The sequence below is a fragment of the Oculina patagonica genome, chromosome 1 (assembly GCF_052425735.1).
Source record: "Oculina patagonica isolate OP01 chromosome 1, crgOcupat, whole genome shotgun sequence".
NCBI classification, from domain to species: domain Eukaryota; kingdom Metazoa; phylum Cnidaria; class Anthozoa; order Scleractinia; family Oculinidae; genus Oculina; species Oculina patagonica.
In genome coordinates this window covers 15,995,656-16,019,767 of record NC_135758.1, presented here as the reverse complement: position 1 = coordinate 16,019,767, position 24,112 = coordinate 15,995,656, and the positions used below count along the sequence as shown (strand labels likewise).

The window sequence follows — 24,112 nt, the reverse complement described above, 5'->3', positions numbered from 1 at the left end:
TCCCGTAAGTAATGTAAGTAATCAATTTGTAAGTAGTTTTTTTTTTCCTGTAAGTAATGTATGTAACGGTCCCGTAAGTAGTGCAAGTAATCGTTTAGTAAGTAGTCTTTCTTTTTCAAACTATCTGTAAGTAATGTATGTAACTGTACCGTGAGTAGAGGTAATGTAAGTAATCAATTTGTAAATAAGCTTTTTCTTTTTTTGTGTGTGTGTTGCAATTAAATTAATAATAAAAAAAAAAATTTAAAAAAAAAATAAGGTACATCATTGAGAGCGAACTTGAGCAAACTGTGAAGTTAATCCCAATATTGCAATTTTTATTGGTTAATTTCTTCTCGTGATTTTCCAAATATGGTACTTACTGAAAACGAATGCACGAACACTTGGTCCATCGGTGTAGCAGGTCAGGTCGCCCCAAAACCCCCCCTAAAGCCATGTCGCCCCCAAGTTCTGGCAGACTTAGTTCCACTTCAGTCACGCACCATGTTACTTTATTTTGTCACACACGCGAGATGCTGCAATTAAGTTTTGGCCTCGTGCGAACATGGGGCAACATAATTGAAGGAAGTTGTTTAAGGAGGCTCGATGAAGTTTTTTTAGCCCAAGGGTGGTTGTTTTGAAAATTAAAATTATCTAAGAAGCCAATCCTCGATTTTTGCCAAACTACACCATAATGATCAAATATGACCAAAGTGTGATATTTTACCTTTTTTTAGTAACAGTGGTAACCATAGCAACGATTGTCGTTTTCTTTTGTTTTTAAACAAGCCTGTTTTTTCTCGAAATACATAGACTGGCTCTTGGTATTCAGTTTTTGATATGCTAAAGTATAGCAGATTGACTACCTGTAGACGAAATTTCACAAAAGTCTGTAAGAGCGTTCTTAAGTAAATCAACATTGCGCAACATTTTGCGGTTTCCTACAATTGACAGTCGATAACTTTCAACAAATTAAAGCAAAAACGACCTCCCTTTTGGTAAAAGGTCTTTGATAGTGATAAATATTTTATAAAATAAAAGGACCTATGCAAATGGCTACGGTTACGAAATATTTAGTTTTGGATAACTGTGCTCAAAAACCTTGAAACATCAAAGCGCCTATTTCATATTTAACGGGATATTTCTGAAATGCTCTTACACAATTTTGATTATACGTGCGTTAAGAACGGGTAAAATTCTGTGCAGTAATAAGGATGCACAATGCAATACTAAGGAATCATCTTAAATTCATTATAGTAGTTTGGAAGAAGGCCTCTGCGATACCTTGTTTCATTACGATGTAAATTAACAATATTTAAGATTCAAGGAGGCCTACTTCATACCTGTATAAATTATTTTCTTTTTTGTCAGTCCTTGCCATGAATATTCAGATGAAGATTCAATTGCGTGGCTCGAAAGAGGGACAGCCCAGTAGCACCAGACAAGCAATGATCTGATCGCCCTTGCACATCCAAAGTGAAGAAATCCTTCTGAATGCGATGAATCAAGTAACTATCAATGGTACAGGCTTTTAAATATAACTTGCATAATATTTCTACAAACTGAAAAAAAACCTTCAGAAACTTCTTTAAACTATTAGAATGAACTGTTTTTCAGGGTGGGGATGGGGGATTGCGGAGTACTGTGATCAGGAGCAGGTGTAACATGACAAGGATTTGTTACACTGCAAAGGGAGGCAGTAAAAGCTTTTGGGAGATTTTGTAATGGTCAACTCGTTTTAAGAACCCCTTCCCAAAGTGCACTTTAAAGCCCAGATAGGTCCTGTTGTCATGTGGCCACAAGGTCTTCATCCTGTTTTATCTCCCACTGTCTGCTGTCAGCTGCTAGGCTCAGTAAATGAGCAGACACCTAAAACATTAATGCAATATTTAATTCTAATTTAATACTCAAACTCCCAAAGCTACTCCATTTTAAATATAGAGGACTATATGACAATTGTATCTCACTTTTTTGTATGTTATTTTTCATTACCGTACCCAAATTCACAAGTAGCCAATCAGAAGCACGATCTACTGTCCCGATATCCTACGATATCAAGCCACTGACCTGATATGCCACCATATCACGGCCACTTTGAAGTAAAGTAGTGTTACTGTACGATGAATTGAAAAGAGGTTTTATCAATAAAACAGAACTTCGTAATTTAGCGGTGTTTAGCGGTCGTAAAAAGAGAAAATCTTTTCCGCCAAAACTAAACTTGGGCGCGCTCGCCAATTGCGCGATGTTTGCCGACAAGTACGGAGACATTCAGACTGAAAAAAAGGAGTCGGAATTTCCAAATTTTTCGCTTAATTTTGATTTTGAAAATTTAGAGAATTAAACTCTAAACAAACGAGTGGAAAAAAAAGGCAGAAGAGGAACTTCGGCTGCATATCAGGCTAGTATGATCTCGCCATGGGTATTTTGGCACGACTAAGTCTCGCCAAAATACAAACCATGGCTCGACCAAACTCACCTGATATGCCGCCGAAGCGTACCAAAAAGGTACGATTAGGTATAATTATTTTACATGTCATATGTAGGGAATACACTTCACTAAGTAGTAATATAGATTTTACAGAACACCCTGCTACATTCATCCTCGCCTGCCAGATTAGCCTTTTTAATAGTTTTTATAGATGCCACTCACTCACTCACTCACTCACTCGTAGCAATGCAGTGTATTTCTTCAGTCCACAATGAGATGAGATTGCTCTATGCAGAAACAGCAAGTGTTTGAGCATGGATACCATATGAATAAATTACATTTAATAATGCATCTTTGTACCTTTGCAGGATACAAATATCTTTACTCATTCATCCAGTACATAAATATCAGTGTATTTCATTTCCAATACCTGAATCACTCTAATTGCACACTTTCTATCCTGATAGTAACTCAGTAGAGTTAGAGCACTCCACAGCTTCACCAATCCTCTAATAAAAAGGCAAAAAATGTGAACTCCTGAGTTTGTTTGATACCTAAGACATTCACCTCACTCCCAGGCAATGAGAGAATGAGAACACTGAATAACTGAAGTGCAATTGTTGAACTATTTGTTAGTGTATAACAACACCTACTACATACCGTTCTTTTACTCTTACTATGGCCTCCATTAAGACAGGTTCAAATTTGATGATGTCAACATTGATTGCAGAACCAATCTGTTTAATAACATCGACACCACATTAGAAAATTTCTGCATATTGTACATGGCAAATTGCTTAATTAATGAAAGCCGGTTTAAACCTGTTAGAATAATCAAACAGAGGTGGTGATGCATTTTGAAACATAAGGGTTTTTTTTGTGGGGGGGGGGGGGGGCATTTTACTCCAAGCCAAGCCACAGGTAATGTCAAATACAATCTTACTTCTATTGTTTCTTGTTCCAACTGTCCCGGTTCGAGTATTCCACTTACAGAATGCAGATCTCTCCTAGCAGCATTTTGGGAAAGGATTTTCGTTGAAAGTCCTATACCATATCATCCCGCCAAGCATGATAATGCCTCCCCCTCTAAGCAAGAGAATTTTAAGCCATTTTTAGATGTTTACACAAATTGAAGAAGTTCTTGCCAGGGTAGGAGAACTGGTTATTTGTAATGGACGTTTCAAAATGACTTAATTTCAATAAACAGAAAGACTTAAAATTGACAGATTTCCTCATTCAGAGATTACATCTGAAACTTAAAGGTCAGAATAGGTGCCCAATCACAGACCTGGAAGCTCAAAGATAAGGTGCTGTCCCAGAGCACATTAAGGTGGCTCCTTAGTTATTCCAGGTGCACTCATCCACGTCAAACTTTGTGTCATGACTTTTTCTGCTTTGACACCATGACTATGAAACTTTGGGAAAACTTTCGCGAATCATTCAGTAATTATATGATTTAATTTGATTTTAACTGGAGAAAAATATTTTTAATGTTACCAGCATTAAACTGGACCCCACTTTTTGGACAAAATCACATCCAGTAAAAAATTGTGCTGATATATTTTTGCTAAATTTCTTATATTCACTTGATACATACCATAGCAAGTTTCATGAAAATCGTTGGAGCATAAGTCTGGAAATACTCATGTATATTCAACTCTAACATTCTATTGAAAGTTTCCATACTTGACGCTCGTCAATGAAACAGGCCAGAAACCCAAATTTTTGTGAGAAGCCTCCCCAATGCTTGCTAAATCAGAGTGCCTGGCCGATTGTTGATCGTGTGAACAGTTAAAAAGTATTCGCTAGTTTTGTAAACATTATAAAATGCTTGAAAACCTTCTCCAACCTCCAAAGTTGCATTTTGCGAAAATTTACTATACCGCAGTTTTGTGTCAAACTCCTTCCATACGAATTTCAAGGTAATGCAATAATTTTTGCATCGATTTTTGTTGCTGTGCTGTGCTGTGAGATGGAGAATTGTTGTTTGGATTGAGCAGTTTTGTTTATATAATAATGAATAAGAAATGAGCATTTGCATCATTTATTCCAAGAATTCGCACCTATGATAAGGGGGATTCAGTGATATGCATGTTGACCGCTCCGGGAAGGAAGGGGAGATGTACTCTCCATTAGAGTAAACATGGGATGGTTGTTACTATAAGTGGGCCCATTACGCTAATTTTTTTTTTTTTTTCGCTCAAGATAGGGTAATCAAAACACAAACACTAACAGCAATAAGTTGCACAAGCGAGTGCTTGCAATGTTTATGAACTGTACACATATAGGGTAAATTCTTTGATCCTCCCCTTCTGAGGTGGCTGATGCATGGTCTCTAGGAAGAGGAAGCAATTACCCACTTAACCCCCAATAAAGTTCGAATTTGGATCCACAAATGTCAGAACATGAGTGTATGTACTATACAGTCTGCAGAATATCAAGTTGCAAGGATACAACACAAACAGTGTTTACGCTCCTAAATTTATTTGCACATGAATGTACTAAACTTAAATTGTATTTTCATTTGATATTAATTAGGTTCAAATCTTTACCTTGCCATGTAATGACTGCAGAGCCTGCACCAAAAGACTTTTGAATATCACAGCATCAATCTCAAATGGTGGCAAGTCATCCTCTTTTGAAATCTCTCTGCAACAAAATTAAATAAGATGAATAACTTCTAGCTTAAATCTAAAACTCAATTATCTTCTTTGGTATATTACACCTGAGAATAAGCAGTTAGAGAAGACATAATTAAAAATTCAACCTATTAAAAAATTCAAATTAACCAAGCATGCATAGTTAAAAATATAAATAGGTACGCAACGCATACATGTGTCTAGTGCTGGGTAATTGAGCTTTATGCATGGTCGAAGTACTTAGCACATTAATTATGCAAATGGACGTGAACATGTAAATCAATTAAAAAGCCTCTTTGCCATAAGCTTACGCTTGCACTGTCACAAGAAAGCAAAGTCAATGTTCATCCTGTTTGAATGTAAGGTCTTGCACATGCTATCTGTTTACCATATTTTTTACGTTAATGAAGACACAAAAGTCTTGAAACGTCTGAGAATTTGTTGTTTTTAGCACATCAACAATACTTTTGTTTAGCTGTATGCCACTGTTGTGAAAGCATAATGTGTTGACCTTTGTTGACGTAATCAATGCCTTAAATATTGCAAATAAGATTTGCTTTGTTTATTATACATTGTCATTAGTTGTTTACTTTGGGTTATCAGGGAATAACAAGTGATTATCAATTACTATTACCCAGAGAAGAATACTGTAGGGCCTGTACCACACTGTGCCTCTGATGAAATGTAAATAAATTGACAAAGGTGATATGTGAGATGATAATGACAGACGGTCGGATTACGGCTATAAGCAAGAATTTGACAAGGGGAATTCCCAGCCAGCTGATAACGAGGAAAATCAATCAACTGATAATCTTCACTTTTAGAGCAAAGTGGCAGTCAAACTTTAAGATCGGTTTTAACCTGCTGATTTAATGCATAGCAATTCCCTTTCAAATATAATCATTTCCCCTATTAATACACATAATTATACCTCATGCAAAATAGCTGAGAATAGTCAGTATCTCGAAGAGATCTTTGATTATTGTTCAAATTTGGGCATCGCATATATGATGGTTTAGTCTGTAAGAAACAGTACATGTATTAAGTGAAAGATAAAGCATTTCTGGAGATTTACAACAGGGTTAAAATTTGGGCTCATTTAGTGCATCAAAACAACTGAGCGGATAATTTCACAAGCGTATACAATAATAAGCTTACATGTTGTGGCATTGTAGCTGAGATAAACTAATAATAAAGCCAGGACCCAAGCTAGGATCCGAGCTAGGATCCTAACCCTAACCCTAACCCTATTATAAAAGCTAATCGCAAGCAACCTAAGCTAAAGTAGGTTAATCGGAGTGCTATTTAGGCCCAGGTATTTAGATTAACCGGAGTGCTAGTTAGGCTAACCGAACACTATTTAGGCTAACTGGAGTGCTATTCAGGCTAACCGGAGCGCTAGTTCCTCGGATCCTAGCTCGAATCCTGGCTCTGACCCTAGCTCGGATTTAGGTATCCTCATTGTAGCTGACCTGAGTATGTAGCTTAAATATTCAACGACACTTACAGTTTTACTCTCAAGTAGAAGAACTGTGCTATCTGCGGTAGTGTTATTTTCTCCATAAATATTTATCCGTGTGACCATGTACATGTCATAATGATGATAAGAAATATAAGAAAGATCGAACTGTGTGAGGCCGCGCTCAGGCCCTCTGCGCTTCCTGCGAGTGGACGTTCTGAGCCCGCATTTGTTGCTGGCGCTTGTAGTTATGGTGACTTTCAGGTGGGTGACTTCGGTGACTTCCTAACATGGCGGACAGCGAAAAGGCAAGCAAGTGATAGTATCTAAAATAAGTGCACTTTCTTTCTGCTGTGTTCTGATGATTCGTTTCATTTTAAAGGAAACCGAGAAGCAGTTAAAGAGACGGGGTATAACTAAAGATAAAGATGTTTCGGAGATTTACTTGGCAAACAGGTTAGTATAATGAACGAAGTACGGCTTCAGTGTTTCCGATGTTTTATACTGACACACTTTTCTATAAGATCATGAAGTCAAGATGTGTTTAAAGTAGTAGCATGATAAGGTTGTATGTATGAGTCATGTGGGATGTCTGTAGTTCCTGAGCCTGGTGACCAGCATCCCTGGATGGGATGCTTGTCCACCATAGGTTATCTCCAGCATAGATTTTTTAAGGTTTCCCAATCAGTCAGTGTAAAATGCGCCCGGACTGCAGGGGGGGGGGGGGAAGTTATAAATAATGGCTTTGCTTCGCTAACCGTCGTAATAAAACACTATATAAAAAAATAAAAGGTACAACACTTTTATGTTTATAGCGAGCGGTTAACTTGCTTGCTTGCGCTGCGAATTGCAGACGATCGAGGATTTTGTGACACGTACGGCGGCTGCAACACAAGGAGCAATAAACAAATGACTTGAGTTTCAATGAGTTTGTGTGCGTAAAAAAATAATTTCCGAAAGGGCACAGCCTGAAACAGCTGAAAGGGCTGTTAACCGTTCAGTTTCATCCAGTTTACTGGTGATGAAGACTTGACTTGAAGTCTCACAAGGTCAAGTCCGTAATAAAAGTAAAAAATTGAACACATTTTGTGTCGGGATATAAACATTTTAATACCGCCAGTCCATTCACGTGTTCGCTCATGCGAAACGTAATCTGACATACATTTCTTCAAACTTTGGAGTCGGCGGAAGGCTTTGTGACTCGTATTTCGTTACTTTACCCTCTGTCTGCATTTTTCTCCCGGTCTGCAGTCTTCATTTTACCCTCAATCTGCATTTTAGTCTTCGTTTTACACTAACCGCTCAGAAAACTCATGAGCGATGTGAAAACATGTTGACATATCGTGAAAACACGGGCATGTACGAACACGCCAAATAAGGAATATGGAATTATTGAACGCATGTTTCGCTGCACCAAATATGGATTAATTTAATTAAAATCATATGAGCAGGAACATTTGTTCACGTGCTAAATGCCAAATATAGCTCGAGAACAATACAAGCGCCTGCGAATTTTAGGAGTATATAATGGAATCGCTAGTCAGCGTCAAAGAAATCTTTCCTCACTAACATTAGAGTTGCTCCCAGCGAACTGCGCTGGTGCTTGTTTGCTGGTCGCAAAAAATAAGAGTTTTCTCCTTACCTCTTGTTCAACAGATACAACCTACATTAACTTTACATTGCCCCAAACTGGTACAGAACATTAAAATAACAATATTGTGTCATGTACGTGTGTACTTTCGGAAGATAATATGATTGAGAGCTACGATCGAATGCACTGACATATCCGCCATCTTGAATTTGAGCCTTTGGGGTCAGCAGTCGCTCCCAATCCCACGTGCTTCAAAATGGCGTCTCGAAGCGTGGCAAAATAGTTTCGCGCTCCACTGAATGTGCTGAATATGTTGTGGATCCGCTTTGACAAGAAAAAAGAGTGAATGAAGACATTCATCAACGTTAAGGCCTCTGGAGCTTGATGTACAACCCACATTTTATTGGTTTTCTTTTGTAAATGAACGCAAATACACGCCTGATCGACCGATACTTGTCTTGTATCTTCTTGTATCCTGCTTCTGCGATGCGGTCGTCAGTTCGTGCTTTATTTACAAATGAGTAATCCACAAAATTAGCATTTCAAGGAACACACTTTTGTCTATCTCCTCTGGAAATCCAAGATCTGGAACTCCCCCATGCCTTCGGAATTCCAATCGTAAGTATCCCCCCATGCCCTCGGAATTCCAGTTCAAAGAACCTCCCCCCCCTTGCCCTCGGAATTCCAAAAAGCCGTCCGTCGTGGTGTATGGATATTTTCTGGAACTGCCCAATACAGACTGCAGAATACAGATCAGGGGTAAAATACAGACTGCAGAATACAGATCAGGGGTAAAATACAGACTGCAGACACAGATCAGGGGTAAAATGCAGACTGCAGACTACAGATCAGGGGTAAAATACAGACTGCAGAATACAGATCAGGGGTAAAATACAGACTGCAGACTACAGATCAGGTGTAAAATACAGACTGCAGACACAGATCAGGGGTAAAATACAGACTGCAGACTACAGATCAGGTGTAAAATACAGACTGCAGACACAGATCAGGGGTAAAATACAGACTGCAGACACAGATCAGGTGTAAAATACAGACTGCAGACACAGATCAGGTGTAAAATACAGACTGCAGACACAGATCAGGGGTAAAATACAGACTGCAGACACAGATCAGGGGTAAAATACAGACTGCAGAATACAGATCAGGTGTAAAATACAGACTGCAGACTACAGATCAGGGGTAAAATGCAGACTGCAGACACAGATCAGGGGTAAAATACAGACTGCAGAATACAGATCAGGGGTAAAATACAGACTGCAGAATACAGATCAGGGGTAAAATACAGACTGCAGACTACAGATCAGGGGTAAAATACAGTCTGCAGACTACAGATCAGGGGTAAAATACAGACTGCAGACACAGATCAGGGGTAAAATACAGACTGCAGACTACAGATCAGGGGTAAAATACAGTCTGCAGACTACAGATCAGGGGTAAAATACAGACTGCAGACACAGATCAGGGGTAAAATACAGACTGCAGACTACAGATCAGGGGTAAAATACAGTCTGCAGACTACAGATCAGGGGTAAAATACAGACTGCAGAATACAGATCAGGGGTAAAATACAGACTGCAGACTACAGATCAGGGGTAAAATGCAGACTGCAGACTACAGATCAGGGGTAAAATACAGATTGCAGGCTACAGATCAGGGGTAAAATGCAGACTGCAGACTACAGATCAGGGGTAAAATACAGACTGCAGACTACAGATCAGGGGTAAAATGCAGACTGCAGAATACAGATCAGGGGTAAAATACAGACTGCAGACTACAGATCAGGGGTAAAATGCAGACTGCAGACTACAGATCAGGGCATAGGCGTACGAGGCGGGGGGCGAGGGGGGCTGCAGCCCCCCCAGTGCCGAAATTTTTCGGGCAAAATGCTTAGAATTCGGGCAATAAGCCTAGCAAAAAATAGAAAATAAGCCGACAAATCTCAAAATTACGTTCAAAACGAATTACATTAACAGGAAAAGTATTGGAAATATACCGAACTTTGTGTTTGAAAAGTCCAAATTTCTCATTCATTTGCTTTCGTTTCCTCTCGCAAATTGCTATCATCATCATCATGTTCGATTTTCCTTGAAAATTCTGTGTGATCCCTCAGTTTGATTCAGTTGCAATCAGCTTTTCCATAGCTTGAGCGTTTGCGCGCGGTGGACCCAGTGTAAGACCTTGAAACAAAGCTGTTACAATTGTGATGAAGCTGCAGATGCTTTTCTCAAATGTTACATGTAAGTTCTTAAGCCTGGTTCTCATATGATCGTCTCGATCATCTCTGTCGCTTCTGTCGCTTCAAAAAGTTTGCTTGCTCCAATCACCTCAGACTTTGCAAACGACAGAAGCGACAGAGACGATCGGGGCGATCATATGAGAACCAGCCTTTAGGGATAGCTCAAAATTTTCGATCCATTTATCCCTGAAAATGTTTCACACGCTTTTGTGTAACTTTCAAGGTGGGGGAAAACAATAGCTGCGGTCACATCTACGACGTAACTTAAGTTTAACTATAGTTAGTCTCAAGTTACGTGACGTCATACCTAACTATAGTGGTAGTGCTTTCGGTCGCCTTTGCGGTCACACCAATGCAGTTAACTATAGTTAGTTCTGATTAGCTTTTGAATAATTTCGAATTTAAATTAGTTCATGGCAGCCCTTGTTGTTGATCTGTGTCTAGTTGTTCCTCTATTTTTTCTATTTTTGCACGGTATCTCTGCGTTGAAGAAAATAAAATGAAGTAAGGATGCTAGAAGCCGAAGAATTCAAGCTTTATTTTTGCTAACATTGGTGATATGTAATTTCTTGGCATGTTGTTTTTCTTTTTTTTATTCCCTTCACGCTTTGCTTTGCATATTTATGTTCATCTCGCACGTGCGAAAAGAATTGTCGCATTCTGACTGGTTTTTTGTTTGTAAACTTAAGACTAACCCATGAACTCTGCTTGGGTATAACTATAGTTAGTGTGTATTGTTTTGGATCAGCGAGGCGTAAATTTTCTAACTAAAGTTAGGGCGAACAGAGAAGCGGTCACATTACCGAAATAGCTAACTATAGTTAACGCCGTCTTAACTATAGTTAGCAGTCTAGATGTGACCGCAGCCTGTAAATTGGCTCCCCCAAAATACTTTAATTTTTATACATAATTTTTTTCCCTGAACTAGAGTGAATAAATAAAATAATATTTCCGAAGAAAAAGGATTCAGTGCATTGACACCTTCCGGCAATGCCATGAAATTAATTAAAGTACTATCGTTTCCTTTTAGCAAACGGGCAAGCTTTTTTCAAAACTATTTCAATGCACGTTTTGTTTTGCATATTATATATGCCTCTTTATTTGGCTATCAACCCGTGATAATTTTTTTTTCGGGCAACAAGGTCTCCGCCCCCCGGGTCCAAAGGTGCCCTTACGCCTATGGATCAGGGGTAAAATGCAGACTGCAGAATACAGATCAGGGGTAAAATACAGACTGCAGAAAAAGAGATACAGATCAGGGGTAAAATACAGACTGCAGACACAGATCAGGGGTAAAATACAGACTGCAGACACAGATCAGGGGTAAAATACAGACTGCAGACACAGATCAGGGGTAAAATACAGACTGCAGTCTACAGATCAGGGGTAAAATACAGACTGCAGACACAGATCAGGGGTAAAATACAGACTGCAGACACAGATCAGGGGTAAAATACAGACTGCAGTCTACAGATCAGGGGTAAAATGCAGACTGCAGACACAGATCAGGGGTAAAATACAGACTGCAGACTACAGATCAGGGGTAAAATGCAGACTGCAGACTACAGATCAGGGGTAAAATACAGACTGCAGACTGCAGATCAGGGGTAAAATGCAGACTGCAGAATACAGATCAGGTGTAAAATGCAGTCACTGCAGACACAGATCAGGGGTAAAATACAGACTGCAGTCTACAGATCAGGGGTAAAATGCAGACTGCAGACACAGATCAGGGGTAAAATACAGACTGCAGACTACTGATCAGGGGTAAAATACAGACTGCAGACACAGATCAGGGGTAAAATACAGACTGCAGAATACAGATCAGGTTTAAAATGCAGACTGCAGACTGCAGATCAGGGGTAAAATACAGACTGCAGACACAGATCAGGGGTAAAATACAGACTGCAGAATACAGATCAGGTTTAAAATGCAGTCACTGCAGACTGCAGATCAGGGGTAAAATACAGACTGCAGACTACAGATCAGGGGTAAAATACAGACTGTGTATAGTAACAAAAATTATGTAACTTTACTTTACAAGCTATTTTACAACAAAAATTTGGGGGCTTGGCCAAATGAGGCATGATTTACGTTTTTTCGACTTTTTTGCTTGTTATCAAGCATAAGAAGGAGAATAGTGGGTAGGTTGTTTTATCTCAAACCACATTCTTGTATACTCAAGGGACTGTTTTAATTTCTCAAGGGAATACTTTCCGCTGTGGGTGAACAAAGTGTGACTTGTAAAGTGTCACTCTATAGTTGTGCTTCAACACTTCCGTTCTTGTAGAAAAAACGTGACTTGTCAAATTTACAAACGTTATATAACATTTAAAAATGTGATTAGCCCAAATCTTACGTGACATAATCAATTAAGAATATGAGGGGTTCAGCGCCCCGGGGGGGGGGGGGGTACTCGAAAAAGTTTTGTATGGGGAGGCTCCGCCCGTAGATCTAACCCCTTACCCTTTACCCCCTTTTACCCCCTTACCATTTTGATAGAAAAGGTACCCCTTTTGTATACCTTTTATTGCAAAAAGGCACCCCTTTCATATACCTACACGACATCACATTTACCTAAAACGGGAAGTTTTCTTCTCATTTTTATGTAGCACTTAATAAATTAAGACGATACAGCCAAAAGTTTTTAAATATCATTATGGCAGATTTCCCTACCCTTTCATATAACTAAATTTGTGAAATCCCTACCCTTTTATATACCTGGAGCCTGAAAAAGGTACCCCTTTCGGGGCGGAGCCTCCCCGTATAGGCCATTATAGGGAGTACCCCCCCCCTCCCCCCACCGGTTCAGCGCTCGAAGGCAACAAAGTTTAAAACGATTTATAAGAACGCAATTTGTACTGGTACAAGTCTTTAGGCGCTAATATTAATTTAACCTGAAACGATTAACAACGCAAATTTGTACTGGTACAAGTCTTTCACACACTAAAACGTTGCTAATAGTTAACCAAAGGGAACTCATTTCGTGACAATTGATTATTTCTGCTGAGTTGCACAATTTAGAATTGCAACATCATTCAATGCAGGTGTGAAGTGATATTTACAAGTGTTTTTGTAGCCTGTTGTGAAATTACTTCCGGTGGAAGCAGTAAACGCTAAAAGTTTTTGCTTCTGTTCAGAAGTTAATGCAAAAGGTAACTCTGTCGTACGTAACCTTTATCGGGAACCCTGCATTAAGCCGAGTAGAAATCTTTCTAACTCGAAAGGAAACAACTATTTCGATTAAAGGCAAACGTCAAAGTTTACCATTTTTTAACCAAGCCAAAGTATATGAGTCGCAAAGTGCCCAGCCATCGCGACTGACAAATACAGCATTTCCTCCTCGAAAATAACAAAAAATGCTTGAATTGAAAGACGTTTGAATTCTTCCATGATATGTTCAAACAACAATGCCCAGGATAAACCTTCTACTCATACTAACTTCATGATAAAAAGTTGATATCTCGAAGAGATCTTTGATTAATTTTTGTGATCATACACTTAAAGCATAGCTAACTATGCTTAAAGAAAAGAGCCCAAAATTTTTGACCACTTTAAATTTATTCACATTCTTTCATGCAGATTTAAGGTGATTCCTCAATATCTACCTTAACTTGCATCTTAGCGTGAACTCTAAAACATGATCTAATTGGCTATTAAACATGGCGTGATTGGTGGTCAAACATTTGAAGTTTAGCAGACCGTAACGCAAACTTGCATATTCAAAATGCTCACCATAGACACTGAGTACATTGTTGTATGGGCAAAACTTCACACTAAAAGTGATTCAAGTGAACCTGTAAATGCATATCGACAAAGATCAGGATCAATTTTTCAGAATAAGCCTCTAATAGCTAACCTTTCCACCATTTTCGAAATTGGAATGTGTAAAACTTTTGGCAGGAAAGTCGCTGCTAGAGTCTACAAAACTGTAGCCCCCAAACAAAAATTTTGGGGGCATAGCCCCCCCCCCCCCTCCAACATTTTTATTCCGGAAGTATCTCTAGCGCAGTGTAAAAATGGTTTGTCAAGACACAAATTGTTTTATCAGGATTGTGCTTGGCAGGATAATATGGTGTAGACAAATGCAGGTAAGAAAAATTCCCAGTTGATGCGTGACACTTTCAAAATAGTACTATAAAACAAAATCAAAAGCCCTCTGAGCTTAGTGTCTCGTGTCACTTTTTAGAGTTTATTTAAAAAAGAGATCGCCTTTCACGTCTATTTATTGCTTGCAAAGATTTCAAAAATTGAAAAGCGTGTATGTAACATAAAAAAAACAAAATTCAAAGTACACTTCAGCATCTGGCCGTTGATCAGTTATAGGACTCCAATAACAGCAGAAAAAGATGACAGACGGATACTTAGCTGTGGAAAAACGCTGTATTGCACTTTGGTTCACTAAGCATACATTCTACTGTATACTTATACTATGACTTCCATGTGCTTTCTTCACGCTATATAAGATATCGCTTTGGGTGTTTATTCGTGAACGCTTAGCCTGTTAAGTGATAATGACAAGCGAGTGGTGATGATTTTGTTAATTCTTATAACCACTTCTCCTGATTTAGTATTGATATTGTGAGGAGAAATTTGGTTTTGGTCACTCTTGAGCCAGTCTTAATGTTTTTGTAACGCCAAAGCTACAACGCAGCGGCTGAAGAAAGTGTAAATTACAGTCATTTTCTTCGCTATTTTCGGCCGGCCCGCGCTTAGACTCTGGTCTGCTTATTGGATGAAATCTACTGAATGAAATATTCTGCTAGGTTCTGCTTAATAGAAAACATTCGATCTTGCTTGACACGTGATTCCGCGCGAACGTACGCAATAAACTATGTAGTAGTGTTTAACTCGCACAAATCTCACTTTTAAAGAGAGACTTTAACTTCTACACAGAGCTTACTATGCTGTACCATAACTGGTCATAACTTTAAAATGGTTGGGTATTCAATCGACTAACGATTCAAACGATTCAAACCTTTTGTTCAAACGACATGTGCTATGCATATGTGTTCAAGATTAACTTTGACATTCAATCCCGAACCGCCAACTAATTGCTTAGATTACAATCCCTCTTTAACCCCGATACAATCTGTTGCCGCGGCTAAATTTAAAAAAAGTTGTCTACACAAAGATAAGAACAATGCTTACAGATCGAACAACTGATATTTACATCATCCTCTCTTTCAGCAACATTTTTACCATTAGGTATATACTAGTTACGTTGATATAAAAGCTATATCTACGGTGTACGATGAGTATCGTGCGTTAAAATCTTGAAAAGTTACATGAAATCTTGAAAAATACATAAAATCTTGAAAAGTTACATGAAATCTTGAAAAGTGACATGAAATCTTGAAAAACACGAAAAAATCTTGAAAACAAAGTGAAAAATTTTGAAAAACGCGAAAATATCTTGAAAAACGCGAAAAAATCTTGAAAAACGCGAAAAAATCTTGAAAACGCGAAAAAAATCTTGAAAAACACGAAAAATCTTGAAAAACGGTAAAAAATCTTGAAAAACGCGAAAAAAATCTTGAAAACGAGAAAAAGCTTGAAGATTAACAAAGGTCTTGAATGAGATATTGATCTCACGTGAGACACGGTGCTTGCATGTTGAATACATGTCTGGTAGGCCAAACACTACTACCTTTGAGCTGTTTCGGTAAAAGTATTGGTTGAGATTTGAGTTTTGGAACTCAACTAACTGCCTCCATTTTTTTATTCGTTGTGTCTCGTTACTTGCATCCAACAAATAAATTCTATTACAGTTTGATTACTGCATTTGAAGTCTCCAGGATGCGGTAACGATGATCTCTTCTGGCAATTTTTTTATTCTTAAGCAAGACTCGAGTTTCGGTTCTTTAGTGGAACTCATCAGTTGCTCCTAAAGTCTCGTCCAATTATTTGAAATCATTCGATTTGCCGTTTTTGTACAAATCTCAACACCCAAGCTAAGGGGAGCTTGAAAAACTGAAATAACTCACAATGCTTTGAGACTGCATTACCCTTGAAAGGACTCGGATCTTAGATCTTCGCATCCGTTGAAAAGACACAATCCTGCGAGCTGACCGCACGCTTATGATAAACAAAATCATTGTTCGAGATAGCCTGCAGAACAGGCGGTTTTTATATTTTTCATTCGCGCTCGCCCTCGCGTGACCCGCTAAATAAAAACCTAGCACTTCGCGCCTCGACCCGCAAAATAAACCGCCTGTTCTGCAGGCTATGTTCGAGAGGTCTACTGATCCGATACACGTTCCAGACAGTGAGACAACAATATTCTTTTAAAGGACTGATAAACGACTTTTAACTAAACATGCCACAGAACAAGCAAACAAAATGGCATTAATATTTTTACTGAAACAGCTCTAGAGATCTAAAATCGTAAAATCCATAATTAAACAGACTGAAGGTTAACTTTAAGCGGCCAACGGGAGTCGTGTTTGGCCTAACAGACATGTATTCAACAAGCACGTCGTGTCACGTGAGATCAAGATCTCATTTGACCTTTTCATGATAATTTTCAAGCTTCCAGCGTTTATATCAAGATTTTCGGGTGATTTTCAAGATTGTGTGGCGTTTTTCAAGTTTTCTCGCGTTTTTCAAGATTTTTCGCGTTTTTCAAGATTTTTTTTGCGTTTTCAAGATTTTTTCGCGTTTTCAAGATTTTTCGTGTTTTTCAAGATTTTTCGCGTTTTTCAAGATTTTTTTCGCGTTTTCCTACGCGTTGTAAGCAGAAATGATTTTCAACTACTTTCCAAAACTCTCAAGATAAAATAATAGATATCAAATGAAAGCACGCTATTCTTTAAATTGGCAAGGTGAAGCTGTTATTCTGATACATCTCACAATTGCACAAATTAAAACTTTACAAGCGACCACAAGACAAGACACTCCAAAGAGATTTTAGAGCTTCATGTTAAAAACTGCTTTTCTCGCTCAATTTAAGTTGCGGTATACTAGCGTTTTATGCACAACAACGACAACGAAAAATTTACAGGCAGGTCCATCTAATGACAAATAATAAAAAAATTAAAATTTTATTTTTTTAGTTTTTAGTAAAAAAAAAAATTAAAGTAGATTTCGTTTTGGGTCTTGCTTTGTGGAAAAAAAGAGATTAGATTTAAAAAAGACGGGTTGGCGCTGGAAAAAAAAATGAAAATAAAGAAGGGGGGGCAAAAAGAGGGGGGGCGACCCCAAAAAGAAAAAAAAAATAAAAACAGACCATGTGGGTGAGGGGGGCCCCGCGGGGAAAAAAAAGGGATATCTCGGGGCTTTGGGGTTTTTTTTTTGGTTTGTTTTTTTTGTAAAAGCCGAAAAACGTGGAAAATTAAAATTTTTATAGAAATATAAATCATAAAGAGAGAAAATTATAAATATATTTTTTTACTTTTACAAGTGCCACGCAGCACAAGGAAATTTATTTTTCCATCTAATGACATCTTGTTGATTATTAGACACTTCTGCTTTTCAGATCCGTTCTAAAACTCATCAATATAATTTCTCTCTTTCGCTTAGTACATTGTATTATGCGTTTGTAATAACCTGGTGTATTTCATTCTTCTTCTACGCGTTTTCTGCTTGAGTTACAATTAATTTCATTGATTTTCAGTACAATCTTGTCGGCAAAGGTTAGAATGTTATTTTAAGAATGTAAAACTTGTCTGTATTTTTCTTGATAACTGCTGGCTGCAGCTCAAATATATCCAAAATTGAAAAGCGTACAGCTAATTTAAAGAAAAAAAATGTGTCACATCTACGTGTATTCCTCTTTAGAGCTTCATTCATGCACTGAAAAGGCTGTTGTTGTCGTCTAAAAGTTGTGTTCATTGTAGCGTGGAATTCACAGCAGGATATATGAAGCTACATGTAGTGCCTCTTGACTCAGGTCAATCTTTGGGTCAAAAAAATTAAAAACAATGTATGTTTTGCGCTTTAGATTGACATTTTCTGCTCTTCAATCCTAAGAAAACTCATCAAATATAATTTCCCTCTTTCGGTCATACATTGAGTTCTACCTTTACCTCAGAGCCGAGTGTAAACGAGGCTTTGCAAATCGAAAGTGTAAATGTTTCTCTCGATGAATCAGAACCGCCTGAAGAAAGAAAGGCAAAAAAGTACGACTCCAGACTGGCAGAGTTCTTTTCTTGAAATGTGGGAAAAAGTATGGAACAGCACAACGCAAGATTTGAACAAACAAACGCCACAGTTGACATTTTTAAAGATTTGGCATCAAAATAATTGTCTTTATCTAATCGTTTATCTTCTGTTATTAAATTGTTGTTATTCATGCCACAAAGGTCACCCCTTTCAATACAAAGTTGTGCAAAAGTCACGTAGCAATCATAGTCTTTTTTAAGATGCTCGTTTTTTGTTCAACCTTTTTCAACGCAATTCTCCAACGAACTTTCGAATTCAACATGCCAAATGCTCGTTCCACTACAGATCGTAGCGCACCGAACTTTAGGTTTTAAACTTTCGCTGCTCCTGAGTCAGGCGTCCTCTGTCCGGGTAGGGTTTCACTAGCCAGTTCGTTAGCGGATAGGCACTGTTGCCAGTTAAAAGGGGCCTTATTTCTGTCCCATTTTTATTGCCTGTTAGACCACTTAAAATTTGCTCGTTTGCTACAAGTTCAGAAAAAAACGTCATCTCTTTTTAGCGTGCCTGTATTTTTACATAATAAGCCCTTTACAATAAATACTCCTAACTTACTGTTTGATAAACCAGCGCGTTAGTTGCGACCTTTGTAAAGAAACATTAGTTCTTTGATATGAAATTCCGGCGGCATCCGATCACAAAACAAATGTTGACATGGCGGGAAAATTCCGCGGCCTCACAAAGCAAATGTTGACATGGCGGGAAAAATATTGACATGGAGGGAAAATATCCCCCTGTACAATTATCTTGTGTCGTCATGACAACGTCGTCATGACGACACGAGACAAAAACTAAAAAAATGTGTAAATAGTGTCATATTTTTGTGTAGTTTACACATGTAAACGTTTCAGGCATAGCCCTTATTCAGTGTGAACCGTTTTCCAATCATATTATTATGGTGTAGGACTATCAATGAAATGCATGTCCCCAAAACCCAACTAGGAGAGGTCTGTATTTGACATTAGCTGTTGCATCCATGACTGCAGAGCATACATTTTCTACCTGTCGACGTTTAAAGAACAACCCAAAAAGTGCCATGAAGCAAGATAGTCTAAACTGCCTAGGTTATGTATTGCCACAAATTGATTACAACACACCAGACACTGCCAGTGACATACAGGGAAATCTGAGTAGGGGATGCGTCCCTTGGGGATAGGGGGTATGCACTTGGCTTGGAGTACGATGGCATCCCCTCACACATTTCAAAATGCTCCACTGCCTCTAAATTTATTTATTTATTTATTTATCAGTTTCATCTGCTTCACAAAAACAGAAGACTTGAAATTTAAATTAAAGTGTTTCAAAGATCTTTGCTGTCTCAAAAAGATCAATATGATCAAATATGTGTTGGCATGAAGTCGTTCATGGCCAGCTTTTTTCTTGATCCCTTGATCATGCAAAACCTTGTCTGATATGTATTCTTTCAAACTGTGAAGCCACTGGGTAAAATGGCTATGTGCATGACTCTAATTCTGTTACTTTATCTCAATCTACATTTTACCCCAGTCTACAGTCACCAGTCTGCATCCCCCCTCTCCCCCCAGTCTGCAGTCTGGGTTTTACATCATTTCCCAACTACCGCAGGGGCGTAGCTAGGATTTTTCAAAGGAGGGAGGGGGGGGGTCACACTCATTATGTTACACCCAGGGTAAGTAACAGATTGTCACATCGACATCCACGTTGTGTGTTGCTAGAAGTGAAATTTTTTCGTATGAGCAGTCAGAGTCAGGGTTTCGATAACATTTTTAAGAACAGTATTGAAATGTTTAACTGGCGGATGTGAGTGTGAAGGCGCAAACATGAGTGCCGTAGGCACGATCTTCTAGGGGGGTCCGGGGACATGGTAACCCGGAAAATTTTCAAATTGGACTCTCAAAAGTGCCATTTCAACTGTAATTGGTTAACCAGGAAGGTCTTTATGGCATTAAAGAATGCTCACAGCAGTTGTCCGGTTTTTAGTATAGTAGATTACAAAACAGACTCCAATTGGAAAGAAAGTGGGTTAATTCCAGATATGAAAGATGGTTTTCTTAACTACTTAAGATTAAGGGGGAGGGACAAGTCTGCAAAATAGCCGCATAAATTGAGTATCTAGCACTGGTAAAGAAAGATTTAATACATTGATGCCATGTTTGATCTTAAGATTTGTGCATTTTGGCCAATGTTTGTATATTTTTTCCAATAAAATATCCCACAAAAGGGGGGGTCACGGGCACCCCAGGACCTCCCCCCCTTCGCTACGCCCCTGTAGCGGTAGCAGCTATGCCTATCCAACACTTGTTATACTCCAGAGGTAGAGAGGCACTGTGATGATGAGATTAACATGCTTTATCCAAGAACACAAAGCAAGGCCACGAATTACAACATTTTTCATAGCATTAGGCTACTGCATCTCCAAAAACTATGCTCACCTGGCTTTTTAATCCATGTTGAATTCTGTGTGTTTTTCTTTTTTTCTTTATCTTAGTGGCCTCAGGGAAGTCAAAGACTTTGGAAACTTTAGAAACTTACAAATTGTATGGCTAAATGGAAATAAGGTAACACCTCTATAACCTCTGAGGCTTGCCAACTCATACCAAGGAAATGTCAGTGTACAAAATTTGCAAACTTGTAACTGTACATGTATCTGTACAAGCTGTGGTTCAAATTTATCCATGGTGTAATCTGGTATTCTCCTTTGGTTTAATATTTATTGTCATACATGTATGTTAGACCATTTAGAAAAATACCTGGAAATGAAGCAAAGGCAATTTAAAGTTAAACCACAACACATATCCAAAAATTACTTTTCACTTCAGTTGGTAGCATCTGTGAGGTCATCACAGGGCTCGATACTAACTTTTTAACTCACTGGTTTATTGGCTAGTGACATGTCAGATTTTACTAGCCAAGAGTAATTTTTCACTAGTCATACATATTGATTTCTATCAAGAACTGTTGACTTTTATGATTTTTACACTAGCCAAAGTGGCTAGTAGGAATGCTAAACCTGGTAGCAAAAACCTAAATTTTAGTAGTCTTTGGCTAGTTGGCTACCGTTAGTCTCGAGCCCTGCATCATTTAAGCAAAACCAAGCGTAAAATTTTTCCAGGCTTGTTTTCATGGTGATTGCGACATGTAAGATTTGAGTTGTATGTGTGACATTCTAAAATAATGAAAAGCGGCTACCAGTAGGTGATTTCCCTTGATTCATCTAGCAGACAACTTCAGAATGAGTAGACATACAGGGTATATTTTTTGTTTTTTGGTGGGGAATGGCATTTGATTTTAGATGATTTTTTTATTTTTGTGCGATAATGGCTTGATAAAAAGCGATTTTATATATTAGCTAAAATGGTTTTATATACTTGTTAAAACAGTGGCTGTGATATGTCCATTTGTTCTCGGAGCGATTCCTGGTATATCCTTCTTGACGATTCTTCCGAAACAATGTTTTTGTACGCACCGCAACGGTGGCTTTTCGTTAACGCAAGTACTCTCGTTGAGTCGTGTTCAGATCGTCAAGATTCTGCTAAGTCTCACTTTCAGGTCAAAAATATATTACTTTCGCGGCAAAAACGGATAAAATTACGTGGATGTTAACAAATATGACTTAAATAATTCGAAGATTATTTAACAAAAGCCTATAAAAAGTACAGATAATAGTGATAATAGCTTAGTGAGCTCACTAAGAGAATAGTTATCGGTATAGATTGATAAAGAAAAAAACACGCATGTCTGCACTCAGGAAGCCTGTCATTCTCGTCAGGGGCACAGTGACAGACCAGTTAGAGAGTTCATGCATGATTATGACGACGAGCGTAGGGTGAAAGCGCGCGCGGGGAGACGTTACATTAATCTTGGTATCCGTTCTGTTCTGTAACGAACTGTTCAACGAAATTAAAAACCAACCCAGGGTGAATCTCTCTAACCACGTTTCAAACCGCGGTACCACAGCTGGCCCTACGTGCCTGAGCCGACAGTTATCAATCTTAACCGAAGTAAAGCTAATCTTATAAAAAATATTTCCAATTAGGAAAAGTCCAGTGTCCGTAACTTGATAAACTTAAAGTTCGTTATTTGCGCTTTGAAATCCTAACGATAAGATTACACAAACGGCAAGTTAAATAGACCTAAAAAATCTTCACAAATAAGTGACATGCATTTTTAAAAACCTATTTTTCTAAAAATAAATTCCTTACACAGCAAAAGTAAAAACTTACCAGCGAAAAGATAAGAGCCAGGCGCTGAACAGCCCTTGCATATGTTGTCGTTTTATTTTGTGGGCTCGCGTCAGCTGCCTGTACGCGCGTGTACCTTTATTTGAAAATCGCATTGTGAGCGCGCGCAGTTTTAAGTGCCATAATTTATTTAAGAGAGGGGTTGTTATCGGGCCATGATTACCTCGCCAGATTCACCCACTCCGTTTTGGACAGATGGTAGCAAAATGCCTCTTGGCACAGAGCTCCACTGGGATCCTTGTGCAATGCCCCTCGACAGACCGGGTAAAAGAGATTAAAATAATATCCCAGGGGAAAGATCTGACAGAGCTGACCCACAGAGGGCAGAATCTTGGGTTGGACATGGTCCGCCATATGATGAGACTAATGTCTGGGCATATGGTTATAGACTGCTTTTTGTTTTTTGGTGGGGAATGGCATTTGATTTTAGATGATTTTTTTATTTTTGTGCGATAATGGCTTGATAAAAAGCGATTTTATATATTAGCTAAAATGGTTTTATATACTTGTTAAAACAGTGGCTGTGATATGTCCATTTGTTCTCGGAGCGATTCCTGGTATATCCTTCTTGACGATTCTTCCGAAACAATGTTTTTGTACGCACCGCAACGGTGGCTTTTCGTTAACGCAAGTACTCTCGTTGAGTCGTGTTCAGATCGTCAAGATTCTGCTAAGTCTCACTTTCAGGTCAAAAATATATTACTTTCGCGGCAAAAACGGATAAAATTACGTGGATGTTAACAAATATGACTTAAATAATTCGAAGATTATTTAACAAAAGCCTATAAAAAGTACAGATAATAGTGATAATAGCTTAGTGAGCTCACTAAGAGAATAGTTATCGGTATAGATTGATAAAGAAAAAAACACGCATGTCTGCACTCAGGAAGCCTGTCATTCTCGTCAGGGGCACAGTGACAGACCAGTTAGAGAGTTCATGCATGATTATGACGACGAGCGTAGGGTGAAAGCGCGCGCGGGGAGACGTTACATTAATCTTGGTATCCGTTCTGTTCTGTAACGAACTGTTCAACGAAATTAAAAACCAACCCAGGGTGAATCTCTCTAACCACGTTTCAAACCGCGGTACCACAGCTGGCCCTACGTGCCTGAGCCGACAGTTATCAATCTTAACCGAAGTAAAGCTAATCTTATAAAAAATATTTCCAATTAGGAAAAGTCCAGTGTCCGTAACTTGATAAACTTAAAGTTCGTTATTTGCGCTTTGAAATCCTAACGATAAGATTACACAAACGGCAAGTTAAATAGACCTAAAAAATCTTCACAAATAAGTGACATGCATTTTTAAAAACCTATTTTTCTAAAAATAAATTCCTTACACAGCAAAAGTAAAAACTTACCAGCGAAAAGATAAGAGC

The 24,112-nt window shown here is 38.5% G+C and overlaps 2 protein-coding genes across 3 annotated transcripts in view; one reads left to right on the top strand and one right to left on the bottom strand.

The window, feature by feature from the left end:
* Positions 1–267: 267 nt before the first annotated feature.
* Positions 268–6,681, bottom strand: LOC144658869 (ribonuclease P protein subunit p14-like). The gene is made up of 6 exons (XM_078519354.1): positions 6,645–6,681; positions 6,554–6,611; positions 4,960–5,056; positions 3,068–3,144; positions 2,838–2,916; positions 268–1,848 (listed from the first exon to the last, which is right to left on the bottom strand). The coding sequence occupies exons 2-6, from the start codon at positions 6,607–6,609 to the stop codon at positions 1,768–1,770; spliced, it is 390 nt and encodes a 129-aa protein (XP_078375480.1). The 5' UTR covers positions 6,610–6,611; positions 6,645–6,681; the 3' UTR covers positions 268–1,767.
* The window catches only part of LOC144658735 (leucine-rich repeat-containing protein 72-like), a 51,213-nt gene continuing 28,470 nt past the window's right edge, over positions 1,370–24,112 (top strand). Inside the window, exons 1-3 of one of the 2 annotated variants that reach the window (XM_078519212.1) lie at positions 1,370–1,500; positions 6,888–6,961; positions 20,981–21,050. In XM_078519212.1, the coding sequence (XP_078375338.1) occupies positions 1,498–1,500; positions 6,888–6,961; positions 20,981–21,050 (147 nt within the window). In that variant the 5' untranslated portion in view covers positions 1,370–1,497. Of the gene's footprint in view, positions 1,501–6,759; positions 6,814–6,887; positions 6,962–20,980; positions 21,051–24,112 lie in introns of those variants that run through there. The other variant, XM_078519204.1, reaches the window with a different exon arrangement.